Here is a 17,174-nt window from a genome sequence, read left to right on the forward strand (position 1 = left end):
GCAAACTCAACCTCTATCACTGGGGTTCATGTCAATATGCTTCCTCTGACTTAGAGGAAAAAGGACTCTTCACGGGATCCTTCATGGAGCCCTTCCCAAATAATAGTCAGGACAGTGAGGCAAGCTAATTCAGGGAAAATAAGAGCTTCCTCCTAGTGAGTGAGTCATCTCATCTATAATCATCTATGAGAAACTCTGAGGAGGATCAAAGTTATAAATTCAAGTATTTGCATTTGCAATGAAAGAAGAAGGGAGTGAGGGAAGGTGGGAGAAAAGGGAGGAAGGAAAAAGAGAGAGAAGAAAGGAGAAAGAGAGAGAGGGAGGGAGGAAGAGATGGAGGAAGAAAGGAAGGGAGAGAGAGGAAGAAGGAAGAAGGAAGGGAGAGAAAGTGAAAAGGAATAAGAGAAAGGAAGAGGAAGGAAGGGGAGGAAAGGAGGGAAAGAGACAAGGAGGAAGGGAAGACAGGGAAAGAGGAAGAAAGAGAGGAAGGAAGGGAAGGAGAGAGAAAGAGGAAAGAAAGAAGACAAGGGAAGTGGAAGAAATGGGGAGGAAAGGAGGGAGAAAAAGAGGAAGGAAGGAAGGAAGGAAAGAAGGAAGGTGGGAAGGAAAGAAAGAAGGAAAGAAGGAAAAATAAGGAAGGGAGAGAAAGAGGAAAGGATTAAGACAAAGGAAGAGGAAGAAAGGGAGAAGAAAGGAGGGAGAGAGAGAAGGAGGATGGGAAGATAGGGAAAGAGGAAGAAAGAGAGGAAGGAAGGGAAGGAGAGAGAAAGAGGAAAGGAAAAAGACAAGGGAAGAGGAAGAAAGGGGAGGAAAGAAGGGAGAGAGAGAAGGATGGGAAGATAGGGAAAGAGGAAGAAAGAGAGGAAGGAAGGGAGGGAAAGAGAGAGAAGGAAGGGAGGAAGAGAGAGAGGGAAGAAAGAAATTAAATGACTTGCCCAGAAGCATCCAATGTGTATGTGTCAGACGTATATGGAAATACATAATAATAGGTCTTGAATCTGCCTTCAATGGGTTAGAGGTAGGCTCATCATCCAGTGCACTATGCTGTCTCTTATTTCCAAACATATTATTTCCCTCTAGTAGAATATAAATTCCTCAAGGGCAAGGATTGTGTTCATTTTTGGTTTTGTTTCTCTAGCACCTGTGCTTGGCACTGAGAATGTGTTTTATTTTATTCCTGTTTGATACAAGTCCTGCTTGAGGTGGTTTTCTTTTTCTTTGTTAGTGTGTGTGTGACATGCTCCCCCTAGGGAGTTAGGTCCCTGGTTCTCAGGGCTCTTGCCGACAGTGATACTACCCTCAGTAAACAATGCCATTTGGTTTACTACTAGGTTTTAGAAGAACACCAGGAGGAGCATCTAGGAAAAACCAGCTAGTAGCACAAATTAGCTTACAAATTAGTTCTCTTGAGCTTTGGGCTACTGAGCAGCTTTGTAGTAACCTGAGATCATCCAACAAAAGCAAAGTTTCCCCTCCAGCCCACTGAGTTAGAAGGTCAGAGCTAGGTTGAAACAGAAACTCACCCTGGACCTCTGGGTATTTGGCCATGAGCAGTATGGCCCACTGCAAGGAAGTAGCTGTTGTCTCAGTGCCTGCCATCACCAGGTCAAGGATGGAGGCAACAATGTTTTCATCTGAGAAATAAGTATCTTCCTTTGGTTCCTTCAAAAACAAGTAACCTCAATTAGCATCCCAAGCTATTTCTCTGGGGCATTGCCCTGGGGTGCCACCCCACTATCTCAACTGTTTGATGAGGTCTTTAAAGTTTGTGACAACAGGGATCTGGCAGAGGCCAGGGAGGACCATCATGCTTGAGCCTATAACAAGGAACAGACTCAGATGATTATAGCTACTATCTGTACCAACCAAAAAGGGAACCCTAGGGAGGCTGGCTTATGCTTCAAGTGTGGTGAGAATGTCCATTGGTCCAGAAACTGTTCATTGAAGTAGAATCTACCTAGGGTCCTGTCCCAGTTATGGACAGGATGGCCACTGGAAATTGTAAACCTTAAAATTTCTTAGACTTATAAATGTTGGAAATTTCACCATTGTGAAATTTCATACTTGAAAAATTTCCTATTGAGAGTGGGAACTCTATTGGAATGTGAACCCCATTGGCATGGGAGGTTCCTCCTCCTCCCTTCTTAAGATTACTTTAGGACAGGAACCTTTTGCTGAACAATGGAAAGGGCTTTGACCTATGCTTAAGCATAGAACAGGAATTTCTTTGAGTCATGTTTGATTTTAGAATTGATACAATGGAGATACTTGGAATCAATCTCCACCCTACTCAGTCCTAACAGGATTTAGGAAGGGCTGCAGCATAGATCAAAATTTAATTATTCCAATCTCTACCCTACTCAGGGTAACAGGATTTAGGAAGGGCTGTAGCAAAAGATCAAGATTTAATTATTTGAGAATATGACCTTCAACAGACATGTGCAAAGCCATAGACCTCTGGGCGGTCCTGGGTTAAGCTAGAGCCACCATTGGCACAGGGAAAATGATGGACAGTGATTGGTAGATGTGAGAACTGAGGGGAGGGAACTTGGATGGTTTCCTTAAAGATAGAGGGGTCTGAGGACTGAGGGGTTGGTTGGAGAGTTTTGGCTCTGAGTGGTTGGAGAGGTGCTCTGAGAAGCTTGCTCTGAAGGAAGCTGGAGGTGGAGGCCCTTGAGACTGTTTCTCTATTTTGGTCACGTGAGTAAAAGGGACTGATCTCCTTTCTTTGCCCCAGCTATCTAAGGGCTTGGGCCTTTTGGCCCAGCCTAAACAGAAGGGGTATTTAAGCCCTATTCCCTTCTCTCCCCTTTCTCTCTCTCTCTCTCTCTCTCTCTCTCTCTCTCTCTCTCTCTCTCTCTCTCTAATTCCTTTCTTCCTCCTGTTTGTAATTAAACTCTATAAAGGGTTGATGGCTGACTTGAGTTTTCATTTTAGGAATTACATAGCTGAATTCCTTGGCGACCTTAAATTAATATATATCAGCCTTTTAAAGTGATTTCCTTGTCACAAAATGTCACAAAAAAATCTCTTCCCTGGAGATCCAGTCACGAGCCAACCCCCTGCCCTCCAGCCTCATCAGGTCTCAGAATGATGGAGCAGCCCAGGGTTCAGTTTGGTTCTTCCCTCTCCATCACCATGGTCAAACTCAGGGTTGTGATAGCTGTAGCAAGCAAGTATATAATCTTTCTTATAGATATGGCAGCCATTTACTCTGTCCTACATCAGTTCTCAGGTTCCATTAGACCCTTCAGGCATCACATAATAAAAATCAAAGGGAGCTAGAAGAAGTATTTAGAACCCCTGCCCTGAACTCCCCTGCCAATTTAATAATCTCCTGTTCCATCACAGCTTTTTGGCAATCCCCTCTTGATCAGTCCTTCTACTAGGAAAAGACATTATGCTAAAAAATAGGGATACATTTCAGTTCTGTTGGAGGTTCCTCCTGCATGGACACCTTCATACTCTTAAATGAGCCTTTACGCATACCCCCACACCTTTCCTCTGTATGGAAGAAGGCCAGTCTCTAAGTCTGGGACATGGGGGTCCCTGTAAGAGCAATCCCTATAGACCTCAATGATCCTAGCAAGTTCCCCTATAAGAAGCAATACCATATCAGCCCAGAGGCCGGAGCAGGACTACAACCTTTGATAGACAAGTTTATTCAGCATGGTATTCATCCTCTCTCTCTCTGTAACATGCCCATCCTCCCCGTAAAAACCAAGTGGGGAATATTGGATGGTGCAGCATTTAAGGGCTGTTGAGGTTGTATTCTCTAGCCACCCTATTGCCCCTATGATACTAACCCAGATCCCTGGGGATGTAGCTTGGTTTTCAACCTTAGATCTCAAAGATTTTTTTTTGTGTGTGTGTTCCCTAACATAAGGTCTCTCAGTTCATTTTTGCTTATGAATGGGCATCATCAGTTGACTCCCTTCCACAATATGCACATGGATAATTTTGCCCCAGAGATTTAGGGACAACCCCTATGTATCTGACAATGCTCTCAGCAAGCATCTAAGGGATTTACACTTCAGCAAAAGTTTGGCCATCCAATATGTAGATAACATCCTTATCTACAGCCCTGACTTTGAGATCTCACAGAGAGACACTCGCAGGACCCTAAACTTTCTAGGAGAAAGGAGATACAAAATCTCAGTAGAAAAGGTCCAGATTTTTCAACAGAAGGTCCAATGACCTTCAAGGCCAGGAACTCATCCCCACCTCTAGATCTCTAGCCTCTGAAAAGAAGAAGGCTATTCTTTCCATCCTGACCCTATTAACCAAGAGACAACTTAGGATCTTCATAGGCATGGCAGGCTTCTGCAGGATCTGGATCCCTAACTAGGGCATAATTGCCAAACCACCGTATAAAACAACTTCAAGCTTTAATTCTCATTGTCTACACTGGAGACCTCATCAGAGACTGTCTTCAGTACCTTAAAAGGCTAAACTCACACTTACCCCAGCATTAGCTTTACTCAACCTTTATAACCTTCTTCTCTAATTGTTGATGAGAGAAGGAGACATGCTTTGAGGGTCCTTCCTCAGACATTGGGACATGACCACTGCCCTGTAGCCCATTTTTCTAAGCATTGAGTCACAGTAGCTCAGGGATAGCCTACTTATTTGAGAGCAGTTGCAGCTACTGTGCCATGATGGTGGAGGAAGTTGCTAAACTGACTTTTGGGCTGCAAATTCCAAGGACACAGAGTGTCCTTGAAACAAAAGACCACAGGTGGCTGACCAGCGACAGACCTTGAAAGTGTGCTACACATTTACCTACTATAAAATTAACTGCTTTCTTTCCTTGTCTCCCTCTTCTCTTATTTGCATTCATACAGCCTGTTGGACACAATGGACCCAAAATTCTATTTTCTAGCTCTCTAGGACTGTGCCCCAGGGAAAGAACCTTACCAATGATGGGGACCCCAGTATTCCTTTGCCTTTCCTCTCCTTAGGCACTTGGTGGTATTCCTCCACATCCCCTTTGCTTTTCACTATTTATTCTTTTGCTATTTGGCCATTGCCTGTTTAATTGCTTTGTTAAATTTGTGGCCTTTTGGATTTCCCAGTTCCAGTTCCAGATGGTGGTTACTGAGCAACAAGTACACCTCCAACCACTGGATGCTGTTGCTATTGCCTTCCATTCCCAGAATCCTTGCGATCATCCCTGCCTCACCAAATAATACAGGACCCTGTGCTCATCCCTGATCCTGCACCCCTATCCAGCAGGAAGTAGTTTCAGAAGATTGACCTTCATCCCTATTCCAGTTCTGGTCACTGTATTATTTGGAGTGGGGAAAGATGTGGGCTGAAATGTCCCACAAACTTTTCTATCATTCAAAAGAATGTATAAACAATAACTAGTTGATTAGAATTGGGCTACCTTTCATATAAGACAGAGGAGTTGCTTAAATTCACAATGACAAGAAAACGCCTCACATCAATCTTTAGACATAAGCTAGGTCCTTGTGGGGTCTCTGGACAGCAAGTACTGATGGTTCAGTTACCCAGTCACCCAGGACTAGGTTCAAACAGTGCTTATTTTCCATACTCAACTAGGGCATAAAAACATTGCAAACAAGTACAAAAGAGCAGAAAAAATAAATGTAACCTTCTCAGACTACAATGCAATGAAAATAATAATTAGTAAGGATACATGGAGAAGCAAATCAAAAATTAATTAGAAATTAAACAATACGATTCTCCAAAATCGGTTAAAGAACATTAATAATTTCCTTGAAGAAAATGACAATAATGAGACATCCTTTCAAAATCTATGGGATGCAGCCAAAGCAGTGCTGGGGGGGGGTATATTCTTGAGTTCATATATTAACAAATTAGGGAGGGCAGAGGTCAACGAATTGGGCATGCAAATTAAAATTTACATACTCACTGCTTCCTTAGAGTCTGTACAGAATCAGGAAAAGATGACATCAGGTCTCTGGAGGCACAGGGACTGCCCAAACAAATGCCCCCCTTCCCTAATAACTAAGCAAGATGAAAAGCATTCCTGAAAACCCCTACACACACTCTTACCTTCCACCCTCTTTCCTCACACACTCTTTTCTCTGTAACTACTTAGATTGATCATGCCACCTTACCTCCTTTTCTTACCTTAACTGATTAATTAATTACTAAATTAGCTACTCTGATACTATCTTCTCTCATAATAAAGTTGGTTCCCTTGGAATGGAGTCAGTTGTCATCAATCAGTTCTTTGGAGGAGACCCAATAAGAATTAACCCTTTTCAAAATGGATCTGTACCAGAAGGGTAAGAAACCTCAAGGAAGGAGAATACCTCAAAACTTCAGAATAGGAGCATGAATTGAACTGTAATAGAGTTTGGAAGGGAACTTTACCTGGTCCAATTGCTCCCATTTTACAGGCAGCTAAATGTCACAGTGCATAGAACACTGAGAATTGGTTTCAAATCCTGCTTTAGAGACTAAGTGGGCAAGTCACTTAATTTGTTGAGCCTGTTTCCTCATCCGTCAAATAATAATAATATTTTCAAATCTAGCTTCAGATACTTAGTAGTTATGTGACCCTGGGTAAGTAATGTAACTGATTCCCAACACTTGTTGCCCTTCTGTTTTAAAACTGATACTACAGAAGATAAGGGTTTAAAAAAATAGTATCTACCCCCTATTGTCATGAGGATAAAATGAGATACATATAAAATGCTTTGCCAATTTTAAAGTATTATAAATGCTAGTGGTTATTATTATATACCATAATGGCTAGTTATTATCTACTACAAATGCTAGTGGTTACTATTATATACCATAAAAGCTAGTTATTATGTACTATAAATGTTAGTGGTTATTATTATATATAATAATGGCTAGTTATTATATAATAAAATGCTAGTAATTATTATATACTATAATGGCTAGTTATTATATATTTTAATGCTGGTAGTTATTTTTATATACTAAAAGGCTGGTTATTATATACTCTAAATGTCAGCAGTTCTTGTATACTATAAATGTTTAAATTATTATTATTATCATTAATCAAGAAATTGAGGCCCAAGGAGGTTGTGACCTGCATATATTTACAAAAATAGTAACCATCAGAAGTAGGATTTGAACCAAGGTCCTTTGACTACAGTGTTAGTGCTTTCCCTGAGCCATTTTGTGTGAATATAGTTTGCACAATCTATATAAACAAAACCAAACTATATGTAAACGTCATAAAAATACACTTGTGGCCTTCCCAGCTATTTCATATACCTGGATATATCACTTCATATAACTGAGCTCATCCTGGGGGGAAGCTATTAGTTAAGTATATCAGACCCCTTTTAAAAAGCGTGAATTATTAGAGAAGCCAGTCAGAGTATAATGGAAGGCTGGGGAAATCCTGTCCCTGCCACTGTGTGGCCCTGAGCAAGTCATTTCACCTAATGGGTCTTTGGTCTACTAGCCTGAAAAAATAAAGATTGGACTAGATGATCTCAAAGGTCCTTGTCAGCATTTATGAAGGGTAGAAGACAATTTCTGAATACCTCACTCTGCTTCTGAATCAGGGCATCAATGTAACTCGTCACATATCCTCTGGAGATGTTCTGTCTACTGGCCACCATGTACTTTCTTAGGATGACTCTCACCTCTTCTATTTTGACCAAGACTGTTTTGTGGGGTTTGAGGAACCATCCAAGGAAGGGATAGAAATTAAATAGCTATTTAAAAAAAAAAAGAAGGAAAAAACACTCATAAATCCATAAAGAAGAACCAATACATGGAGCCCAGGATGCTAAACCATAAAGCTGCTAACAGATATATTGGAAATTTTCTTTATGCTGGAACTTATGGGCTGGAATAGTAGCTGCCTCATTTTCCCTGGTGCTGCTCTAATCTCTCCCCTTTCCTCTTTATCCCAAGTCTCTGGGTGGTTTTGACAAATTAGATTGTCTAGGGAGGGGCCTGAACTAATAATGGCCAAAGATCATTTGTGCCTAATTAATATCTACTCTGGTGTAAATAGAAGAAATGAAAGGACAATAAAAAATGTGAAGCTTGAAGAGAAAGTAGCTAATGAGGAAGCAGGGCAGTGGGTTTGAAGGGACTAGACTTGTGATTTCATAGGAGTAGGCAACAGCAGGTGAAGAACTTCATCCATCAAAGCAAATATCATTTTCTCTGCAATTTATAGCCTTTAAAAAAATAGAATTTATCCTCAGATATCTCAACTTCTCCTTCCTCTCCCAGCACCACAGAAGGCATCACTTCAAAAAAATACATATATAAATAAATATATATATATACACACATATATATATATATTATGTCTTTCAAGTTTCTATTTATCAGTTCTTTCTCTGGAGGTGGACATTCACAAGTCATTCTTCAAATATTAATTCTGTAGCTGTATATAATGTTCTCTTGGTTCTATTCATTTCACTTTTCATTTTCTCATGTAGATCTTCCCAAGTTTTTAAAAATTAACCTGATCATAATTTCTTATGGTACAGTAGTGTTCCATCTCAATGACATACCATAATGTAGCCATTCCTCAATTGATGGACATCCTCTTGATTTCCAGTTCTTTGCCACCACAAAGAGAGCTGCTTTAACTATTTTAGAACATATAGATTCTTTTTCTTTTCACCTTATCTCCTTGGGAAACAGTAGACACAGTTTTATAACTCTCTGGGCATAATTCTAAATTGCTCTCCAAAATGGTTGGATCAGTTTGCAGTTCCACCAACAGTGTATTAGCGTGCCTATTTTCCCACATCCCTTCCAACATTTGTCACTTTGCCCTTTCATCGTTTTAGTCATTCTTATAGGCGTGAAATATCTCAGAATTGTTTTGTCTTGCATTTTTCTTATCAATAGTGATTTAAAGCATTTTTCATATACCTACATATAGTTTTTATTTCTTCATCCAAAACCATCTTTTGACCACATCAATTGAGGATTGACTCTTATTCTTATAAAATTGACAAAGTTCTCTGTATATTTCACTTATGAATCCTCTATCTGAGAAACTGTCTATAAAATCTCCCTCCTCCCAATTTTCAGCTTTCCTTCTAATCTTGGGGATAATAGTTTTATTTGAATAAAACCAATATGATATAATATATGATATATATCCATTTTACATCTTACAATGTTCTCTATCTTTTGTTTACTCATAAATTGCTATCCATAAATATGATAGGTAGTATGTTCCCTGTTTTTCCAATTTGCTTATGATATTTTCCTTTATGTCTGGATTATGTATCCATTTTGTTCTTATCTTAGTGAAGGGTGTAAGATATTGGTCTGTACCTAGTTTCTACTGAACTATTTTCCAATTATCTCAGCAATTTTTACCAAATAGTGAGTTCTTATCCCCCAAACTTGGATCTATGCTTTCATCAAATGCAATTTGTAGTCTTAGAATGTCACTTGGAATACCAAGAGTTTAAGTGACTTACCCAGGGGCACAGAGCCAGTAGATATTTAAGGCAGTATTCAAATCCAGGTTTTCCCAAACCCGAGGTCAACTATCTATTGGTGAAACTATTTTATTATCTATATATTTAATATATTGATAGATGATGGATTGAATGGTTGGATGGATGGATAGATAAATAGATAGATGAAGAGAGAGAGAGAGAGAGAGAGAGAGAGAGAGAGAGAGTACATTTATTAAGACTTTACTATGTGCCAGGCTCTAGGTTAAGCACTGAATATATAAATACAATAAAATAATCTGGTCCTTACTCTCAAGGATTTTACATTCTAATGAGGCAAAACAAATCATAAAAGAGTGCAGGAAATTGGATTCTGGGAAGGTTACCCATGTAGGCAAGGTTACTGGTCAAGATCAATAGGTGTCTTCAGACAAATGTGTGTCCAGTTCACAGAACTCTGTGTCTTTGAGGCCCTATTTCAGCACTGAACAAACCCTCAGGTAAGTCCAGAAAATTAAGTGATCTAGGAGTGAAGGGAATATGTCTGGGACCCCTCTTGAAATGGAGATTCTGGCTAGGGACACATTGATCAAGAGAGAAGGTTCCAGGGTTCTGGGTGAGGAGATAGAGTAATCCAGGGAATGAGTTGAGCTTGGAATGAAGTGAGCACAGTTGGAGCCCTCACAAAATAATAGGCATGATTAAACAATGACAGATTTGTTTATTTGGGGGATTCTCCTAGAACCAATGCCCCTAAATAGGGAGAGTGTACAATAAATGCTTTCCCCTCCCTAATTTTTGTCATTTTGGTTATTTAACCATTTGGGGAAGGAAAAAAACAGTGCTAAATATTTGGGATATAGAGCAAGTTCCTTGTAGGCAAGGATCACTTGATTTTTGACATCATATTCCCAAACACCTATCATTCTGCCTTGCATACAGCAGGTGCCTAATAAATGCTTATCAGTTTATTGGTTGAAGCATTCAATGACTGTCACATGGAAAAGGAATTAGATTTGTTCATCTTTAGCTTCAAATTTCAGGACCAGGAGCCATAGGTGGAAGTGGCAATGAAGCATATTTAGATTTGATCTGAGGAAAAATTTCTTAACAATTAGAGCTATCTCAAAGGGAAGGGACTTGCTCCACCTCAGGAAATAGTAGGCTCCTCCTCACTTGAGGTCCTTAAGCAAAGGTGGAGTACTCACTCCCCAGAGATGTTGCAGAGGACATTATTGCTCAGATGTGGATTGGACTAGATGTCCTATCAGATCCCTTCCCACTCTGGTTCTGATTCCAAGAACCCTGTTGGTTCTAAATCAATGCTCATAGGATATCAAATCCATTAAAAAAACAACAACAACAACCTTAGCTTCTGTCTTAGACTTTAACAAAGTATTGGTTCTAAGGCAGAAGAATGGCAAGGACTAGGAATGGGGTTAAGTGTCATGCCAGATTTTAATCCAGAGCCCACACCAGGCCTGGCTCTATCCACTGAGCCACTTAGTTGTTCCTATCCAATCTATTTCTAAATTTAACTTTTTCAAAAGGGAAGAGAAGACTACAGAAGGGTACTGAAGATAGATAGAAAGGGGAGAAGAGAAGGAAGGTGAGATTAGCAGGGGGCAGGGAAGCAGGCAAGTATTCTGAGGGAGGAGGGACACTGAAGAACATCTCTGGTGACTTCTCAATTAGATTTGGTTCTATCCTTGAGAATTAATTGAAAAGCTGGTTGACTTGGACAACACTATGTGCCTGATGACTAACCAAATAAAATTAGAGTTTTAAGCAAGGTGGGTGACTAAGGCTTTGACATAGGGTAGAAAATTCAAAGAGCAGTTCTAATGATACTCTCACTGCTGTTGACCTATCCTCTACCAATACAGTGGGAGGGAGGGAGGTGGATGGCTCATCTTTTCAGGGTTTGATCCTCTGGCCCACTCTCTATGAAAGCAGCAGTCCAGGTTACTTCTTCTGCTCCTGTCCTATGATGATATCTCAGGACACCAACCCCCCCCTCACCCCCCGTAAGGGAATCCCGTACTCCTGTCCTCTCTCATGGACATGACCCGCTAGTTAAAGCGTTGTTAGCACTCTCTACCATTAGCACAAAGAGGGGAAAAGCGACTCACATGGAGGAATGGAGAGCCCAGTAGAACCATAACTTCATCTATTAGTCTTATGAAAGTAACAAATGTTGGGTCTTGATAATCAAACCGTTCTCCAAAGAGCAAGAAAAAAATGACATTGGTTGGAGCCATGTTGAATAGCTTCAACTTGAAAGGTTCACCTGTAAAGGCAAAAAACCCCAATAACCCCAAGAACTTATATTAGAAGGTACCAAATTCAGGTTCTTAGACAAACTGGTCTATGGAAAAAAAAATTTTACAATCAAAGATCTCACCTTTGAAAGAGTCTATTAATTCTTCCAAGAAGCTAAATTCTTCCAGAATCTTCTTGGCTATCAACTTTTTCCCCATCCCAAGCTTATGCATACTAGACATGGTAAATTTGCGTGTGGTTTTCCACAGATTCCCAGATGAAAAAAATATACCTGTGGGTTGAATACATTGTGGGTTATTCTTGTGCTGGGAATGTTCCCACTTCTCCTTCACTTTCATTTATCTCCTACCAAAGTTCCAAAGACAACCAAATACAAAAACTATGCAATAAGGAATCAGGAGGCTATCAATGGTGAAATAGAATCTCAAAGACAGTGTCCCATTAAATGGACACACACTTCTCTGAAGGCATCCATCCATCTCTTGACCCAGAAGATAATTTGATAAAGAAGCCTAATGTTGATATTCTCTTAATACCTAGAGGCTCTTGAGGAGAAATTTATGACTAGAGTAGCAACTCATAAAAGCTCTATACTTCCCCATCTGATTAAATGTCAATACAGTTTATGCAGATGCTATCAGAATAACTCATCATTCCTTTATTCATCTATCTATCCAATCATCTATCCATCCATCCATCCATCCATCCATCCATCCATCCATCCATCCATTCATCCATCTTATTTTTTTTTATTAAAAAAAACCCTTACTTTCTATCTTAGAATAGATACTAAGTTTTGGTTCCAAGGCAGAAGAATGATAAGGGCTAGGCCTAGGGTCTTGCCTAGGGAAACAAAGGCAGGAAGTGTCTGAACCCAGATTTAATTCCAGTTCCTCCTGACTCCAGGCCTGGTCCTCTGTCTCCTGAGCCACCTAACTGCCCCCATTCATTCCTTCTTAAAGAGCTAATATATGACAACTAACCTTAATATAGTACTACTTTATTGCTACTCTGCTATACAACAGAAATAGATTTGAACTCTTTTGTTGTTTTTATTGTTGTTCAGTCATTTTCATGTCAATTCTCCATGACTCTATTTGGGGGTTTTGTTTTTTGTCTTTTTTTTTGTTTATTCTTTTGATAATTGACTCACATGCCTCATAACTAAACCTTGCATCCTGAGCTGAACCAGATGTTTCTCAAAACCCTCTTCAGGAGGGATTGTATTTTCATAAAATCCAAGATTTAATTTTTTTGTTTGAGAAAGATCTTCAAGGAAAGAAGCTTGCTCACTCCTAAATCTAGAAAATGAACTTTTGCAGAAAGATGCCAGAAAACCTACACTACATCAAGAAAACCTAGAATGAACTTTGGGTGTGGTTGATTGAACTGAAGTTTGATTGAACATTTATTTGAATGTATACTCCTATGCCAAAAGGGGACTGTCCCCTAATTGGTTTTTGCCAATGCACTCAGCAAACATTGGTTTTGCTGTCTGCCTTTCTTCTATTTCCCTCTTATATCTAACTATTGTAATTTCCTCTTAGAAGGTAAAATTATGTATGCACCTGCAGTTAGAAAATTTGAAGGTTCAGGATGATTATGTTTAATGATCAATTGGGGAGACTAGTCTCCCAATCATCATCAGGGGGGATTTTGAACTTTAGATTATTCCACCCTACTTAGTCTAACAAAAACAGGAATGTCTACAGCCATACTTAAGAATTAAGTGTTTAGGAGGATGGCCTATGACAGACATGTGCTAGCAAATGACAAATCATAAACAACTGACAGACCCCCTGGGCTGTCCTAAGTCAAGCTTAAGCTACCATTGGTATGTACCAATGAGATATACCAGTGAGATGCAGGAAAGTGATGTAAAAACTGTCTATATATTTCGTGTCACTTCCTCTCTCTTGACTCTTTCCACGGAGAGGTGGCTCTGGCTGGCAGCATGCTGAGCATTTCAGCATCTTGGTGTGGCGGCAGCTATTGTCTGGTTTGACAGTGAGTTTTCCTTGATACTCTACTGGGAGAAGCTGAGTAGTCTAGTTCAGGTGAGGCATCTTTACTGAGCTCTCTCGGAGTTTAGGCTGATTCTTTCTCCTTTACCTTCCAAACATTATCCTCTTAGAAAGTCTCTAATCTTCTTCAGAGACTTCGTGGCAGAGGTCTTTGAACTTCCCCTGGCACAGGCCAGGCGGGAGAAATCCTATACCCTCCTTCTCTCTCTTCTCCTTAATTCCTTCTCTCTATATTAATTAAAATCACTATAAATTTCCAAATGACTTGGTATTTTATTTGGGATTTTCTCTGGCAACCAAATTAATTCAGATTTAAGTCACAACCCTAAAATTACCTTTACAGTCGGCAAATATACTGGAATGGTTTGTCATTTCCTTCCCATTTCAGTTCATTTTACAGATGAGGAAACTGAGGCAAAGAGAGTGAAGTGACTTGCCCAGGGTCATATAGCTAGAAAATGTCTGAGGCCAGATGAGTTTCCCTGACCCTAGACCTGGTACTCTATCCACTGTGGCTGGCTTTGAACTCTAATTATCCTTACCTCTGACTCTCTCAATATATCTGTCTCTGACTTTGGCTTCCCATTATTTCCACTGCACCTTCACTCCCATTACTTTCTCATTTTATATGATCCAGGCTGGCTCTTCTATCTGCTGCTTTTCTGCTTCCAAACAAGCTTCCCAGACTGTTGCTCCTCTTTCTTTTTTATAGCCTTAGAGAACTACAAGCAGCAAGTTATTGCTCTTCTGCCTTGGAACCAATACTTAGTGTTGATTCTAAGATAGAAGGCAAGGGTTTAAAAAAAAGAAAAGAATTGGAATAAAGTGATATGTTCTTTGATATTTGATTTGAACAAGTCTTACTTCTGGTACTTATTAGCTGTGTGATTCTGGGCAAGTCATTTAATTTCTCTCAGCCTCCGTTTCCTCATCTTTAGATTGGGGATAATAATAACACTTACCTCACACAGGCATTTTGAAGATCAAATGAGAGATAACATATGTAGACTGTTTTGTAATTCTTAAAGTACAATTCTTAAATTCTTAAACCTCCTGAGCAACCTAACCCTAGGTGCTCTAGACTCTGACATTCAATTGGTTCTATATCATTTTTCATTAATTGTATTTATAATTAACTGATTTTGTCCGGTAACTGCCTAAGTTATGGTTCTTTGTTTCTGAACATAGTTCAGAAAGTCAGCTGGCCTATAATGAGTCAAGCTTAGAAATCCAATTCTTCTGCTAATCACTTTTCTAGTTATGCCTCAAGGAAATCTGCTCTCCTTGGGAGATACAGGCAGATACCAGGGAATCTAGTCTAGTGTCTTTACATCACCAAGCTATTCTTTGAAGATGTCTGGCTTACTATTTAAAAAAAGTTTGGTCTACTTTCTCTCACCTTATAGGTAGACTCAAACAATGAATATTCATTAGTCACAGGAGGGAAGGAGAGGGTTGTTGTTAGTTCATCATTCCCAGCTTCGGACTATTCAACCCCATGATATCAACAACCCTATAGCCAATTTCCTCACCTAGCCTGTTCCATTCTTTGTTCTAATCTTATAAAAAGGGTGTCAGTCTCTATTTCTAGCTCAGAGTAGTTAGCTAAAATTAAGGCACTCATCCATCCATTCTATTGGCAATAGCTCCCCTGTTATTAAAATGCTATCTTGCTCAGAGACAATGTGCCTCAGTATTCTTTTTTAAAAATTCCACTCGTGACAGCCTTTCTTCCTACAAAGCTTTCCTATGTTTTACCTATGAGTTGTATGACTCACTATAAATCATCATCATTATGGTCAGTAGCAACAAATATTTATTGATTGCCAGTTGTATGCAAGTCACTTAACAAGTGGTTAAGAAATTAACAAAAGGTTAATTTCTTAATTAATGTAACTTAATTTCTCTTTTTTAAATAATTAATTTTTCCCAATGGCAAAAGTCACTTAATTTTAATGAGCCTCAGTTTCTTCCTCTGTTAAAAAAGAAAATAATAAATGTTGCGCAGTGTAGTATAGTGGACAAAGTACTAAAATTGGATTCAGGACGATTGTGCTCAAATCTAACCTCTGATAACTCCCACCTGTTTAAGTAAGTCTGTTGGCTTCTCAGGGCCTCAGCTATAAAATTGTATAACAAATTGTAAAATTACAAAGCAGTTCCTCAACTATAAAATGAAGAGTCTAGTGGACTGCTAACTCCCCTTCCAGCTTTCATTCTATGGTCCTGTGACTTATCGTGTGACTTTGTGAGGATCGCATTTAAGTCTCCATTTCCTCATCTGTAAATAATAGGTTACTAGCATTTATATGGCACTTTAAGAATTGTAAAACAATCTATATAGGTTATCTCTCATTTGATCCTCAAAATGCCTCTGTGAAGTAAGTGTTATTATTATCCCCAATCTGAAGATGAGGAAATGGAGGCTGAGAGAAATTAAGTGACTTGCCCAGGATCACATAGCTAATAAGTACCAGAAGTAAGATTTGTTCAAATCAAATATCTAAAAACATAACACTTTATTCCAATTCTTTTCTTTTCTTTTAAACCCTTACCTTCCATCTTAGAATCAATACTAAGTATTGGTTCCAAGGCAGAAGAGTAGTAAGAGCTAGGCAAAGGGAGTTAAGTGACTTGTCCAAAGTCATACAGTTAAGAAACTATTCCAGATATGAACCCAGAACTTCTTGTATTGAGCCACCTAAATGCCTCTTATTCCATTTATTTTCAATCTAGTCCTTCATTTTTTGGAGACAACCCAATTATTTTTTAAGACTCCAGACCTGCAGGTATAGACATAATGGCATAACTATGATGTGAAATTTTGAAAACAAAATGGAAACCAATGACCTTTCCAAGACACAGATTCCCCATCTGATTTGGGCATTTGAGAGTTATATGTGAGAGGTTCTCCTCCTCTTTTCACCCCCACCATGCCCAGTGAGGGCCACTGAAGTCTCAGCCACATACCTTGGCCTTCCTGGATGCGTTGGAATATGGGGATGGGTGGGCGGTCAGCAAACTCCTCAGCAGAGTCGACTAATGCTTCTTTCACAGCCTGGTAGCCAGTCAGAACCACCATCTTCTGAAGACCAAAGTGAATGGTGAAGACGGGGCCATATTTCTCTGAAATCTGGGCAGGGGCCCAAAGGTCATATCATCAGGGAAAAGAGAAAGGTGATTAAGTCCCATAATACACAGGTATACAAATGCTTCTTCTGACTAAACCCTTGGATTCTTATAAACTGAAATGTGTGTTGAGAAAAAAAATCACAAAAGATTAGAATCAAAAACTTCCATAAAGACTATTTTATATCCAACTTCCTCATCTTAAGTAAATCTGGGCTCTTGATTCTCAGACCAAAGTCCTTTCCATTACATGGTAATGCCTCTCTCAAACCACTTAACAAATGGACGAATGGTGGAAAAATGTCCAAACCATGCCCAGGAGATA

The 17,174-nt window shown here is 39.5% G+C and overlaps 1 protein-coding gene across 2 annotated transcripts in view; it reads right to left on the reverse strand.

Annotated features, from left to right (window-relative positions):
* Positions 1-17,174, reverse strand: part of LOC100028230 (cytochrome P450 2W1) — a 44,947-nt gene that overhangs the window by 14,527 nt on the left and 13,246 nt on the right. For both annotated transcript variants that reach the window (XM_056804316.1, XM_056804314.1), the window contains exons 2-6: positions 16,691-16,853; positions 11,818-11,967; positions 11,546-11,703; positions 7,518-7,691; positions 1,524-1,662 (exon numbers count right to left, since the gene is read on the reverse strand). In XM_056804316.1, coding sequence (XP_056660294.1) covers positions 1,524-1,662; positions 7,518-7,691; positions 11,546-11,703; positions 11,818-11,967; positions 16,691-16,853 — 784 coding nt within the window. The remainder of the gene's footprint in view (positions 1-1,523; positions 1,663-7,517; positions 7,692-11,545; positions 11,704-11,817; positions 11,968-16,690; positions 16,854-17,174) is intronic.

This window comes from Monodelphis domestica, chromosome 7, assembly GCF_027887165.1.
Source record: "Monodelphis domestica isolate mMonDom1 chromosome 7, mMonDom1.pri, whole genome shotgun sequence".
Lineage (NCBI taxonomy): Eukaryota > Metazoa > Chordata > Mammalia > Didelphimorphia > Didelphidae > Monodelphis > Monodelphis domestica.